Source organism: Acipenser ruthenus, chromosome 9 (assembly GCF_902713425.1).
Source record: "Acipenser ruthenus chromosome 9, fAciRut3.2 maternal haplotype, whole genome shotgun sequence".
Classification (NCBI taxonomy): domain Eukaryota; kingdom Metazoa; phylum Chordata; class Actinopteri; order Acipenseriformes; family Acipenseridae; genus Acipenser; species Acipenser ruthenus.
Window position 1 is genome coordinate 45662073 of NC_081197.1, and position 12007 is coordinate 45674079.

At 41.3% G+C, this 12007-nt stretch overlaps 1 protein-coding gene across 2 annotated transcripts in view; it reads right to left on the bottom strand.

The window, feature by feature from the left end:
* Positions 1-3942: 3942 nt before the first annotated feature.
* LOC117405095 (cyclic AMP receptor 3-like) overlaps positions 3943-12007 on the bottom strand; it is a 110090-nt gene continuing 102025 nt past the window's right edge. For both annotated transcript variants that reach the window (XM_059030088.1, XM_059030089.1), the window contains 2 exons: positions 11761-11908; positions 3943-6532 (listed from right to left, as the gene is read on the bottom strand). In XM_059030088.1, coding sequence (XP_058886071.1) covers positions 6461-6532; positions 11761-11908 — 220 coding nt within the window. In that variant the 3' untranslated portion in view covers positions 3943-6460. The remainder of the gene's footprint in view (positions 6533-11760; positions 11909-12007) is intronic.

Genomic DNA, 12007 nt, shown 5'->3' on the forward strand with positions numbered 1-12007 from the left:
CAGATTTAGGACTGTGGATAGTTAACGCAAACGTGCCATTGTGGTACAAATGGTTTTCATGAGCAAGACGTCCAGAAAGTGCAATGGTACGCTAAAAAGGATTGAAATGACTGCATACATATAGTAATCATCTCCTCTTCAAAAATAGGACAAAGTATATTAATAAGAAATAAGTTATGCACGTGAAGTTATACCCCTAATGGTATCCAGTTACAACCCACTGCAGAACGACTCGCCAAAACTGGATTCTAATGATGATGTCACAAGACCAGTTTAGTTGGTCCAGCGATTCGGGTCCCATCTCATTTCATACACACCAGTTTAGTGCTTATTTATTTAAGACCAGTTGTACTAAATCAGAAAGTAGAGACGGGTTTTCTGGTTACGGTCTATTTTACTGTATTTCAACAATTAAAATAAATAAATAACGTATCAAAACGAAAAGCATACTTCTTTGTTTATATACCACGCTTTATGCATAGTTATCAAGAGGTTTCTCACAAAAGGTATAATAAACAGAACAGCTTCAACAGCAATTCAACAGATGGGACACACGCAGACTAATTACAAATGCAGCTGGTTTTATGCGCATCTTACAAAATACGTCCCCTCTCCCGTCTATAGCAAAATATGACCTGCAAACCTCTGTAAATGAGATGCCTCGACTCAGCAGGTATTTTCTGGTCCAAGATCTATACACTGAGAAATAAATATATATATGAAGTAAAGGCCTGCTATAAATCTTCAGGATTTATATGAGGAAGAACAGCACATTACTCAATTTTATTACACCCCCGGCTGCCCAGAACTCGCCGTGTCATTCTCTTTGAGGCCGTTCTCTTAAAACACCTTCACGGTTTCGGGACTGCTGCCGCCGCGCAGAGAAATCCGCGAAAGGAGCTCACCGCTGCTTCTCTCATCGTGGGGGTTTCCATAATCACTTTGTAGGACTGCAGTAAAAACTGTGCTCCAAAACCGCCTGGAAGACCAGTTAAGAAGATAACAGGAGTTATCATGTAACTACAGTGATCAAAACAACAAAGAACAGAACAAAATATTTTTAAACAGTTACAATTTGATATAGTAAAAATAGTCCAAGATGGTTAGGTTTTTTTTTTTTTTTTTTTTTTCAACAAAGGAATACAATAAACAGAATTATTGTATGGCACAAACAAAAAACTTTTTTTTTAAACCCATGTTTTTATGAATAATGTCTTTTTACACTAAAAATGGTCTAGAACAGTGGTTCTCAAACTTTTTTGTTCTCGAACCAAATTAATTAATTTTTTTTTTTTATCTTGGCGGATCTCACAACCCACCTTGTGCCTCTGGATTCTGGGCACTACAAAGAGGTGTTTGCTATGGTGTGCAGATATTCATCTGGATTCCGGGCACTGCAAAAAGGTGTTTGCTGTGGTGTGCAGATATTAAGACCCTTCAGCAATAACATTGAAATGCTCTTTTAAAAAAATGTACTTATGATACTCAGCCATGAAGTACTAAGAAGCCAAGCCTTAAAGGGGAATCTACCGGCATGGAGAGGGCTATCCGTCACATGACCGAATGGTTCGTTATGCCAGTTCTGCATCTCGCCACAGACCACACACGTGACAAATTTGATAGCTGCTGCTGCTTGATTGGCAGGTGCTTCTGTAGCTATATATGTGGTCTGTTTCCAGGGGTGGAATGTAACAAAATAGAAATACTCTGTACTTAAGTACTTTATTTTTGGGATACTTGTACTTTTACTCCAGTACGTTTGTTTAGAAAATAGTGTACTTTTTACTCCACTACATTTCCCAGAAGCATCTCGTTACTCGTTCTGTCAGCACACTGACTCTTGCGCTGGCCAGGATCCTGACTGGGTAAAGTAGAGCCGCATGCGCAACCAGAGACCGTTTTGATTTTTAAAATAACCAATCAACAAACACAACGTTTAGCTGCGGAGGATGCATTAGTAGGTTAGAAGAGTAATAGCAACATTTGATCCTAGAATTGTTTCATGAATTATGTTTTATTTATGGATAAAGGTTGCGACTAAAATTTAAATTCCTGATTTGAGATTTAAATTAAGCATTTGTGCCCGAAGGAGCGGGCTTAATCGTAATGTCCGCTTCGTGCAGTTACATCATGCCCGAGCCAAAGGCGAGAAGGCTCCTGAGGGCTCAAATGGTGTCAGAAATTGATCATTACCCAATCAGAATCCTGGCCATCTGTCAGGAGAACAGACCTGTTGCAGATTTCCATCCAAGGAAACAGAGGTGCTAATCATTGGGTCATAAATACCTTGGCAAATGAGTGCTGTCCTAGTGGCCCATGGTCACCCTACCTGTAATGGTAGGCGTTTCCTCTGCAAATGTATAATAATGTCCCTTTCCTAAGGGAAATAATTACAAAGCACATTAACAAAAAAAACAGAACAGGAAAATGAAAAAAACATTTAAATGTTCCCCACTTTCCCTCTACCATGTGCTTACTCCATTGCTGCACTCATTTGGGCTGCCTAATCTGTACACTAATGTAAAAAAGAAATACATTTTTAAATAATAAAAAAAAGAGACAGATCGCCTTCTAAGTGGCTGCATTCTTGCTTCCAGTAAGTGCTTATTATTTGTCCCTACCGCTGCAGGCTAGCCTTCACAAGTGATATCTGCCCCCTGGGTACCGTAAGACTAGAGATTACTGAGCTTAATGCAGACACACAGGCTCACTCTCTCTGATACGCACGCACACACACACACACACACACTCGGGATGGTAAGCAGTAAAAGGCAAAAGCGCTTCAAATCCACTGAAGGCACAGACGCATAATGAGGAGCTGGGGAATGAAACATGTATAGGCGAGTGTCTGTGTTCCTGGACAACATCACAGCGGCTTGCAGCGCATGCTGGGGATCTATGCCTTTATACTGCTGCCGATGGCTCCCGGCTCCTCCTTCATCCCTCACCAGGGGCTGTGGGACTAAGCAGCCAACTCAAGGGGCAATTTGTTTTCACTACAACCACAAGCAGAGGGACCTGCAGCTAGCCCTGCCTGCCCCAGATTTATAATTTTAGACATGGCTTAGTGTGGCAATCCCAGGCAAGGGATTCAAAGGCATCCTTACGCTCTGAGTACACAGAAATCCAAGCTATCTTCAGTTACAGTGCAGGCTGCAAAGCCAATCTAGAAAGTGAGTTTTTCACAGCTGAAATAGAGGTTGGTTCACCTTTGTAGTGTGTGTTATTTATTACAATGATATCAGCTCTGTGCTGCCTTCCCAAGTAAAAACAAAACACAACATAAGAATATTGATAACAATACATCTTTCATAAAATCATCTTCAATAGAAGAAATGGTTTGATTACGAGAGTGGGTGTGGTGTACTGTTGTGTCTTACTGTCTTCTTAACCAGGTTTGGCTAGCTTCATTAGTGTAAACTGGATAACCTTATGAATTTTATATGCTAAATAGTGGTCCCAAGCCAGTAGATCAGGTACTAAACTGATAGCATTTAGGAATCCCGTTTATCTACAGTGAAAACATGGCACTCTGTTGCCACACACGTGTCCTGCTGTCAGTATGCTTGATGGTAAGACAGTAGTTCAGGTTAAAGCTGACCCATTTCTTTTACCCTGATCGACAGCTGCTAAAGAGCAGGAAGGCACAAACTGTGATGTTGAATGCTACAGGAAGAGCACCGAAACATCAGAATTCCCTTACACAACAGCACTCCAAAAAAGAGAGCTTTCTGGTCGCTGTTACAGCAGCTGCTAACCTAACTGCGAATCAAAGCACTGACCCTGAGGTGAACGTAACTGTGAGCAGGCTGTCCACGGAGGCCCTCGTCTCTCCCGTGTTTCATATTAACAGTCCTGTTTTGTTTGAGTCTGCAAGCGATCAGATAAACACAGGTCTGGCTGAAACTCGCTAACAAGTGGTTCCTGTTGTTTAAGGGGAAGTTTATGAGGCAGCCCTCTCGCCCACAAGCTTTTCCAGCCAGTGCCAGGAGGTTTGCACAATTGCAGTCAAGCCCCTCAAAGCAATACATTTAATGCTTCCTGCTCAGTCTGAGCGCCTTTCATATCTACTGAGCTGTGGGCTTCAATTTAAAACAGTTTTCCTGTTGCGCTGTCACTGCCAGTTGTTGTATTTTAACCAGTAATGCACCAGGTCCAGGCTAATTCCCAACAGCTGACGTGAATCTCTTCAGACCCCCCTATTACTCCTTTTGTCACGTGAGGGTTTGCAGCTTCTTTTACGAGCTCCCAAAAATAATTCAGCGTCAAGGCCAGATTGTGGCAGGCACAGTGTGCGCTTTGATGCTAGGGTGCTGCGAATGCTAAACTGTATCCAATTACTGCACATGCGGTGATACAGGAAATAATTATTTCCATATGACATCCCAAGATTTGATTATTTTATGTGCACCATACAAAGTTAATTACATATTACAGAAAATTGAATTCCCAGTTACTGTACAGGTTTTTGCATTATCATTTTGTTTCATTAGCGTTATACTGTGATTGAAAAGCAACAACTATCCAATAATACCTTGGTTTAAGCAGACTGGTATGTATAGTAGTATTATACAGTACTACTGTGTATCAGAAGTTATGGAAACATTTCCATATATACAATTAGCACTTTGAAAATATGCCCCAATAACAGGAAAGCACATCTGGGCAAGATTTCATGCTTGAGCATGATATAAAATTACTTAAATGTGTACTACAAATGGCAGCTTTAATAGACTACTTAAAGCCTTATTTTAATTGTACGAATCTGTGTCCCTATCATAATATGTTGATTATTTAGCAGTGCTGTATTAAAACCCCCCAAAATTGTGTATTTTTAGGTTCACTATGCAAATACACAGCTTTATTTAAAAGAGAAAAGCACGGTTTCTAAACATATGCAAAAAAAGAAAAGAAAAACCCTGTTAAGAAAGTACTTTTTCTTTTCCGATAAAGCAGACTTATGATAATGCTTAATTATAAGAATTTGAATTTTAGATAAAACAGGTAACCAGACAATTGGAACTAACAGTATGTGCGATTCTAGTTGCTGGCTAAGGCATTTTTAACTCAATCAGTTCTCCCTGAATGAGTAATAGACTGGCATGTGAAAGCGTTATGTGTAAATTAGGAAAGTAATGAGGTGTGAGGCTTGAGAGGCTGCTGCTGCTGCTTGTGCAAAGCTGCCTTCGTTTTAGGCTGCCATCTTATGTCCAAAGCAATAGTGTTATTACCCCCTCCCCTCCCCTAAGGCACAGCACTCTACAGCTGCCATACAGCAACAGAAAACAAAAAAACAAGAAGAAATAGGCTGACAGAATTTTATTTGGTCTTTGCTACATTTTCCCATTTGATTTGTAAGTAAAACAAAGAAAACAAGCAGAGGAGTGTTTTAAGCTTTGATTTACATGCCCTCTAATCTATGTATTTATCTATATATTGGTTATTATATAGCACGAGACCACGAGTGTTCATCTCCAGGGAACCCCTGCCCCCATGCTGCGGTTGGTTAAATAAGGCTTCAGGGTTGAAATGAGGTCAGGCCGTTGCGGGTCAGTGTCCCTGCTGACAGATACAAGATGAATCTGTACACAAAGATGCAGCTCGGGAGTAGAACACGTTCTCACTTAACACTAAACTTCCGAAGCTTGACAGCTGTGGACAACCTGCCAATCAAGTGGCAACGGCACCTTCTGATTTACAAAACAGCACGTCGGGATCTGACAGATCTTGTGTAGCCCCGTCAGCAGCTGTTTACTTTAACGCACTGCTGTTTGGAGAACGGGGAAGGGGGAGGGTTGATTGCCCCAAACTCTCAAGGATCTCTCCTCCAGCACGCCAAAATCAAAGCCTTTCTTATCTCTTGAATATTATAAATCTAGAAAACTGACTGTTCTGTAAAGTGTCTGCTTATCACAATGAAATTCACAGACTGTCTACATTTGTTTATATATTACAAAAAAAAAAAAGATTATTATTTGTACATGTCTGCATAATGAACTAAACAATTGGGGAAGCCCCATATACTGTACGAATAAAAAAAAAAAAATCTCAATCCCTTTCAAAGCTCTGGGAGCCAGCAAGTCACGCACACTGCACTCTCACCCCCACCCCTCCCCCCCCCCGCTTTCCATCTCCGGAACTCAGCTTGATATGTCCTCTGCATGTCTGATGACTCCGCAGAAGCGTGGGTGAGCTGCAGTTTTATGACATTAAATATTAAGAGCTGGGAATTAATAATGAAGGCTGACAGCTCGTCTCCAGTGTCTCCTGGGCTGTCCTCCCATCCGCTGCTGTTGCTTTCTGCGGCCACACACAGGCAGCTAGCTCAGTGGTGGTGGTAATGCTGCTTCTGGGGGGCAGCCAGCATCACGGCCCCCTGTCCTTAAGAGTCATCGCCGGGGAGTAGAACAGCACAGTGGTGTCGTCGTCATCATCGTCCCCCAAATTCAAGGAGCCCGCCTCAGCCAGGGGCACGTAGCGAACAGTACTCCTTTATCAGCGTCCTGTCGCATAAGCGGGAGTGCATCGCCAGCTGCAATGAAGCAAAGAAGAAAGCTATGCTCACCACCCTGGACAGAACGGCTACTGTTTTCCTTGTGTACAGAAACCTATTTTTTTGCCCTTAAGGCACCCTGCAGCCTCCTGTTTACTGTTCTGACTTTCTCTCTTCTGTTGCAGCAGTAGTTAAAGCAGTAACGCTTCTAACCCTGGCCTCAGTGCCATTTGTTTTGTAATCTAGATGGGGATGTAAGTTTTCAAGGGAAGCACTTTTGTTTGGCTTCTGACTAATTATGCAATCACACATAACAACACACACGCACATTAGGTACACAGACTACAAGCAAACATCTGCTGAAGGAGAAAACCCATTTTTAAAATGAGCTGAATGTGTTGCTTTTTAAGCAAGCACATATAACAATGTTTTGTTTACAAGTTACATGTAACATTGACTCAATCTATTATAAAGGCTTAAAGTGACACAATGACATTCTGTTTCAAAACTCTTAAATTATTTTTGGCTCGATAGCCAGACTTCAGCACCAAAAGCATGTAAATTATATATATATATATACACATATGTAAAACAGTACTGAACATTTTCTTGTCATCACCACAAGACACAATAGGTCATTCACAATCTAGCGGGGTGCTGGTAGGAGAGATAAGTGAGACAGTCCAAAAGGGTCCAGCAGCATAGTTAAAATATAAACCTCTTGTTACTGTCATTTTCAATGTCAAATGAGAACTGCATTTGCATTAATCAAATCCGAATACAGCAGATTATACCACTTAACAGTCATACACTGAACGGCAATTATTTCTAAGTTTCATCACTGGTCTTCCTTTGACATGATGCAACACCTCTTCCAGTTATGCAGTGTTCCATTATGCAACGTTTTTTTTTACATCATTGCACAAAGCAAAACTAGGATACTTGTCCCTAATGAAAATAATGAGAGGAGAAAAAAATGCATGGAAAAAACTCTGCAGGGTATCTGATGTCTCGCCCCAAATTCACTTGGCATTTTCAACAGTGGAGCCGACCCCGTTGTACTTGCTAGCTGCAGAACTAGCACCTGCAAGACAGCACTTCCTGCGCATACATTCCCATTTCCTTTGTCCTTTTTAATGATTTGCTGTAAATCTTTTGAAACGTAATTATTTTAAGCAGTAAACGTCCAGTCCACAGAGGTCGCTAGTGCTTGATGAGCCGAGGACACCATGGCCGACCTAAGCCCCCCCCCCGGGTGGTGCTCGGCCAATTGTGTGCCGCCTCCTGGGAGCTCCCGTCCACGGTCGGCAGTGGAATAGCCTGGACTTGAACCGGCGACCTCCAGACTATGGGGCACATCCTGCCCTTCACACGGAGCGTCTTTACCGGATGCGCCACTTGGGAGCCCCCTTTATGTCATTTTTTTTACATGTACAGTAATCCATTGCATATCCGACTGCGGTGGCACCAGAGTAAGGGTGGATATGTAAAAAGTCGGATGAATGAATCCTGTTTTAAATACCATTATACACAGCTGTAACAATTACTATATTCACACAATTATTGTTTTGATAGTCAGCTTTTATTAGGTAGCTCCCCTAAATCCCTTGTTTAGAAAGATACAGGGTATTAAAGCCATCTGCCATGTGGGTGCATGCATTTGCTGCTGAGTGACAGGCAGGAGATCGAGACGGAGGTTGAAATTGAAACGCCCCACAGGCGAACAGCATTTATTTACATATCAACACACTGAACAGCTCGCGTGACACTACCAGCAATGGCAGCGCACGAAGCACATACAACACAGTGTACGAAAACTTTGGTGGGATCTACAATCTCTGAACTAATCTTCTCTGTTCAATAATAAACTAACGTTGCTGAAGAGCTTGATCACTGCGGATAAACGGTTAGGATCATTTACTGATGGTGAAAATAGAATTTCTTTAAAAGGAGGACATAAAAACGAAATATTCTATAATTTACCATTTACTGTTTTTCAGGTAAGCATTTAAATATTTGTTGTATAATAACTCTAGAAAAAATGATCAACGCCTTAATAAAATTGTTTAATCAATAAATATATTGAAAATACCTATTTTTAGACTGTCAAATAAGCAATTTTTTACCATGAAAAAAATACAGCCATACTTATAGTAAATATACCTCCCTTTAAGAAACAGTCTTTACATAAATTAGAATGAATCAGGGACAATCACTCATGACATTTCCAATAAAGGTCACAGGGCTCTCGTACAAGGAGCTTCTTTGAAAGGCGTCTGAGTAACCTTTAACACGGCTTTAACACTGCTGCGGAAGGCACCTGGTAATTTAACACCCAACACATTTAATAAGCAGACTTTCTTCTGAAGCTCCTTTACATTTGGGTTAATGGCATGTTAAATATAGCTATTTAGTGGCAGATCTGTCAGCATCACAGTGGAGGAATGGTCTGAACGGTGCACACATGAAAACAAACCCTTGCAAGCACACAGGCTCAACGTTTACAAGCACAAACAATACGCATTCACAGACACACCAGCACTTTGACAAAGAGGTTTATCTGCAGCTCTTAAGAACATGCTCCCACAGGCATGCATGCGTCGTGGCTTATTGGTTAATTCCATTTACCGAATCTCAGAAAGAAATCAACCACTAGTCCTAAGCTACCACAACTTTTTACACTTATAACTTTAAAGTCTGTTTCAAAGCTCTTTTCAAAATGGCCACTCTAGTGCACTGGGGTTTGAGATCTGTGCTCTAAATCACTGCAGGAAGAGCGATTAAAAAAAAAAAAAAAAAAATACATAGCAAATGCTTTGGCTTTTCTTTTCCATACCACATCAAGGATCTATTGCTGTGCTACCTGTTTGACAATGTGGGCAATAATCCTTACACTAGCAGTGCACTAGAGCGGCCATTTTGAAAAGAGCTTTGAAAAAGACTTTAAAGTTATAAGTGTAAAAAGTTGTCAGGATGTTAACAATGAAAAGAAAAATGACATGTATGCTATTTAAACAGTTGTAACAACATGTGGTGACCTGTAACACTACACTTATTTTGGAAACCTGCTACTTACTCTAAGTATGGGAGCCTTCACACTATCCCTGTGTGATTGGGTACACCGTATGCTATTTGTAGTACTTTTGTATTATTATTATTATTATTATTATTATTATTATTATTATTATTATTTAAATGTATTGTGTGAAAAACCTGTTATTGTTGTTTGTTTGGCAGGGAAGGAGTTAAAAACCTTCCCTGCCATAAATACCTGTATGGAATGTGCCTGTCTTCAAATTGGCTAATTGTTCGCCAATTTAAGGACAGCCACATCAATATAAATGGCAGCTGGGTTGCAGGTTAGGAGGAACGAGAGAGTGAGAGAGAGATCAAACACAAAGTAGGACAAAACAATTGCTTTCCGGCTGGCTGCATTCCGGTCGACATTTGTTTTATTTGTGTCTGTTTATTATTGATTTTGGCCAACGTGCCTTTTGTTGTGTGTTTTGTGTTTGTTATTTGTATTTAATACATACGAGCGCACTGGCGACTCACCCCGCAGTACTTGTGCCTGTGTATTTCCTGGTGTGACATCACCCACCAAGCCATCCTGTCACACCCTGTAACCAGGAATATTCATCCCCCGTGGAGAATAAAAAGAAGCTCAACTGTACAAATCCATTTATAGATGTATGTCTGCAGAAAGCCTTTTTCTTGTTCACCACGCTGCCGAGAGCAGTTAATGCAGCTGATAAGTTGCTACATCAAGCCTGAAGGACGTGAGAGGGTTAAACAGCTGGATAATTCAAATGGGGGGAAAAAGCAAAAAAAAAAAAAAAAACCCTGTACAGATTGACAGTTCTGTAACTTAAAGACAGGATCAATGTAAATACCAGGGAGCAAATCACAGGGATTAGACAAGTAAGCTACGTGCACTTTACTACTCCTCTCCAGCAAATCGGATTCTAAAGGGCTGCCGTTACTAATCACACTTCCCAGCTTTTCACGCATAAAAGATCAAATCCCAAACCTCTTATTTTGTATATCAGGGTGCCCCCTTTTCCCCCATCTATGTAGACTATATATGCTAGTATTACACAGTCGTTTGTTGAAAACATTGGTGTAATTAACAGAGGGGTCACCATCGATTATAAAAGCAACGCTTATTTAAGTAATTAAGGCACTGGATATGAATCTGTGATCGGCCTCCAACCTAAATATCAGGCAGCACAGAGGCATGCTTGTCTCCTGAAGGCTACAATGCAAAGCAGTGTACGTTGTCCAACTGGCATGACAACCTGCGAATCCTAGACTGCTCTTGTCTCGCAGTACAGCAGAAGAGTTGTGTGGCCAGGTGTTCAGGTCTGGATTGGCTTGTCCCCTGGGGGAAAGCAGTGAGTCAGTGCCTGCTCTGAAATCTGAAACCCTGCCTGCCTGCAACGCTGCGCACTCAGCTTATATATTTTATTGCTATAATATTTTATTTCTTTAATATTGCCGCAAAACTTAGTTTGCGGTTCGCCCTGCCTTCCCTCCACCCCCCAAAATAAATAAGCCAACGGGGCTTTGGAAATATAAGAAGGCACGTTTCTGACTGTGTGCCTCATCACAGGTTTGTCTGCCAGCGTCTCTGCTTCACTGTTAAGTTCAAGTACAAGGCAGCATTCCATGTGTGTGTGCTGTTTGCACAGGCTTAAACTAGAGACAGACACAAGTGGCAGCATCACAAGACATTCCAGGCAGATGCCACTCTTTTATACCAGGGCACTGACTTGCTAGCGTCAGAATTTAAAGGGGTTCGCAGGCTCACAGGGGGTGGAGCTGTACTAGCTATCTTTTTCAGCTTGCTCCCAGATGGAACATGAGTAAATGGAAACGGAGATCAGGGTGGTAGCACGAAAGCATTTCTTAACGGTCCTTTGATTCATACGGCAGATAGATTAAAAGACAGCTCCTGATGGATATTTTCAAACCACAAGCAGGTTTTCCAACTATATTTAGTACAAGGAGCTGACTGCAAAAGTGAATTGCTGGGGAAGTTTGCTGATAATAATTTAAAAGACTCAGATGGTAATTTATTTAACCAATGGGCTAGATTCAGTACTTTTCATCATTTTGTTAATGTTACAAATGAAACAATAAATATACTTTTAGTAAAAAAAGATGTCTCATTCTCGACCTGTGGTGTATTATTACATCGATTACTCAGCAAAGATTAAGTCTGGTAACCATGCATCTGAGGAAATGAAAACCCTATGCACAGGTACCTGCATGCTGGTGAAGCTCAGCTGGCCCCAGGTGTCCTTATCCAGCCCGAACACGAAGGCGTTGGCCAGGCCATGGAGCAGAGCTGAGATAACGTGCAGAAGAGTCAGGGAGAACACAGGCTGGAGGGGGTTGAAAGCGTTGTGGAGCCTAGGGATGAAAACAGACAGCAGGTTTAATTTCACAGCTTGTTAACATAACCTGTGCTCATGAAAGACACCACTGATATCTCTCAAGTCTCCTTTCTAT